This window comes from Atractosteus spatula, chromosome 7 (genome assembly GCF_055471065.1).
Source record: "Atractosteus spatula isolate fAtrSpa1 chromosome 7, fAtrSpa1.hap1, whole genome shotgun sequence".
Classification (NCBI taxonomy): domain Eukaryota; kingdom Metazoa; phylum Chordata; class Actinopteri; order Semionotiformes; family Lepisosteidae; genus Atractosteus; species Atractosteus spatula.
In genome coordinates this window covers 14,499,964-14,502,881 of record NC_142712.1, presented here as the reverse complement: position 1 = coordinate 14,502,881, position 2,918 = coordinate 14,499,964, and the positions used below count along the sequence as shown (strand labels likewise).

The 2,918-nt window shown below is 34.7% G+C and overlaps 1 protein-coding gene across 1 annotated transcript; it reads left to right on the top strand.

The window, feature by feature from the left end:
• The first annotated feature begins 1,624 nt into the window (after positions 1 to 1,624).
• Positions 1,625 to 2,593, top strand: LOC148830566 (olfactory receptor 1E16-like). The gene has a single exon (XM_088919916.1). It carries the CDS (start codon positions 1,625 to 1,627, stop codon positions 2,591 to 2,593), a length of 969 nt encoding a protein of 322 aa, XP_088776042.1.
• The last annotated feature ends 325 nt before the right edge of the window (positions 2,594 to 2,918 follow it).

Here is a 2,918-nt window from a genome sequence, read left to right as displayed (position 1 = left end):
GACAGGTCTGGCCACAAGACAAAATTGGAACTCGGTACATCCCAGCTATAGATTTTCAGAATATACTCAGATGTTCTAGATGTTGACAAAATAAAGAGTAAAACTGTCTAAATTCATTGATCAGGCTGAAATAACAGTGGGTTTACGAACACATGATTTCATCTGTTTCAGGAAGAACATCTTGGGCAGAATTCTATACTTCACTAACTCACTCTCTTGGCCTGGCTTCTTGAAAACTTTAAGTCCTGACTCGGACTGCTTGCAGTCACATGGTTGTAAAAGTCAGACAGCCAGATCAGTTGGAGAGATTTGAAGCCAGTGTTTAATAATGAAAAATGACTTTATGTTTAAACTTATACTATTTATACTACTATATAAACTTATACTTAACTTATACTATTATACTAAATACTAAATACTATTACCTCACACATGGGCTACATAAGCCTTCAAGACTGTACATTCACAAACTATAGAAGGATAAGAACAGATACAAAATTATCGTTAAGGGCTCTGTCTTTCTAAAATATCATATAAAAACGACAAAGTATGACATTTTTAACATTTTTTTTATTTTCTTACATTTTGTTTTCACTTTGTCAGCTTTATAGATTTTGTTGTGCACCATTGTTCAAAACATTTTGTTGGGATGCTGCTTTGTCAGGGCAGGTTTCTTTTCCTGCATGAGCACACCTTGCAGTCCGGCTTTGATTTTTGGGCAATTCTCATAGAAATCAGTGGATCACATGGCTTCAATTTGATCTGCAATACCTCAGGAAGCAGTCCTCTGCAGTTCATTTTTACTGTACAACATGCACCTGCATTGTGCTTATACAGGGTCACAAACAGGGCAGGGGGTATAGTAATCAGATAGAGGTTATGACCTTTGTCAAGCAAGCGAGCCTCACTCATCAAGTGCATCACAGCACTGTCTCATGCATTTGTGTCTGTGAGGATGAATTTATGGATTCTGAATCTAATTCACTTGTTTAGAGATGAAAAAAATGGCTAACTCAAGGTAAAATAGTATAAATCCTCTATTCATCATATGCATGACATTACTATATTTTACGCACCTTTCTCAGTAACCCAAGAGCACCCACACATACACACAGGAATTCCAATATCACGTGAGGACAGGGTGATCACAGCTACACTCTGGCACATAAAAAGGTGGCTAAGGGAAAGACAATGATACTAAGGCAGCACAGAGAAAGAATACCTCCGTCATCTCTCTGTCAGGTAAAATATATCATATACTCAGCAATGTGTCTCACACAAATCTCACTATTGAGAATGTATCTTTCAATGAATATAAAATTACAATATTAAAATAGCACGATATTCTTTATAATATTTTATTATTAAATTCTTCTGTTTATTTCTCAAATAATACCATATACAAACTATTTTGAGACTCAGAGAACTTATAAAACATTACACTAGTGCTGGTGAATGAAATTATGCCGAACATATGAGGTGGCAGACACAGTAGGTAGTGTATTTCTAGTATCATTGTTAATTCTACAGCATTGTCATCTTTGATTTTCATTCCTTTTTTAAGTTTAGGCTTGAAAAAGTGAAAAGAGGGGATACTGAAACATCCTTTCAGCAGCTGCCTGCAATGGAGATTAACAAAACATCTTCTGCCCTTGTGGGGTTTCTGATCTCTGGATTTCAGAATCTACAGCACAGTGACTACTATTTCCTATTCCTGGCTTTTATTTACCTAGCAACTCTAGTGGCCAACTTCTTCCTAATGTCCATTATATGGCTGTCAGAGTGTCTTCATACACCAAAATACATAGCAGTTGTTAATTTATCTGTAGTAGACGTGAGCATCAGCACAGCTCTTATTCCAAAATGTATAGATCAATTTCTTTTTCACTCAAGACTTATCTTATACGAGACATGTTTAACTCAAATGTTCTTTGTTCAATTTCTGCATACCTTGGAATCTCTCTCCCTTGTTGTTATGTCTTACGAAAGACTTGTTTCTATTTGTTTTCCTCTGAGAAGCAGCACAATCAACACAAACACCAGAATGTTCATTATAATTGGATTCTGCTGGGTATTAGCTTCAACCGCTTTTGTTGTCGCAGTGGTTTTTATAACACATTTGTCATTCTGCCAACCTGTTCCTGTCATTAAGAGTTATTTCTGTGATCATGGTCCAATGTTCAAAGAAGCCTGTAGCAGCTATATTGTAAGTTTTACTATAGGAGGTGTTTATACTGTTACATTCTTTTTTGTGCCACTGGCTTTAATTAGTTTGTCATACGTGTGCATTATAGTTGCTCTTTCCAGGATTTCATGTGCACAGGGGAGGTGGAAAGCATTTAAAACGTGCACGGCTCACTTAGCTTTAGTAGTAATATTTTTTATTCCTCTTTTAGTAGCATACGTGATTGCCTGGACAAATATATCAGTTGACACTGACACCAGAATCCTTAACACATCCCTGTCAACAACCCTGCCTCCTTTGATTAATCCCATCATATACACCTTAAAAACTGAAGAGGTAATGGAACAAATTAAGAAGTTAATGAGAAAGTGGAAAGCTGCTCCAATAAATTATAAGTATTCCAATTAGTCTTGAAGTGCAAGGGTTTTGAACTGTACAGATTACAATGAATAGTACTGTACTTTGTCCTCAGTGTTATAGTAGAGTGAAATATTACTGAATAAAATTCTTTTAATCTTATCATTTATAATTTTGTTACATTTATAAGTTATAATTTGTAACTGGGTTATTACAAAAACTGATTTTAAATTTATAAGACTTAGTCTCAAAACATGAGTGATATAAAGTATTTGTCTTTAATTTTTTGTTTTACTAATTCTTTTATAAAGTTATATTTTACAAGTACAACAAATGCTTGTTACCTTTATTTCTTTAAATATATTACATCAGCTTT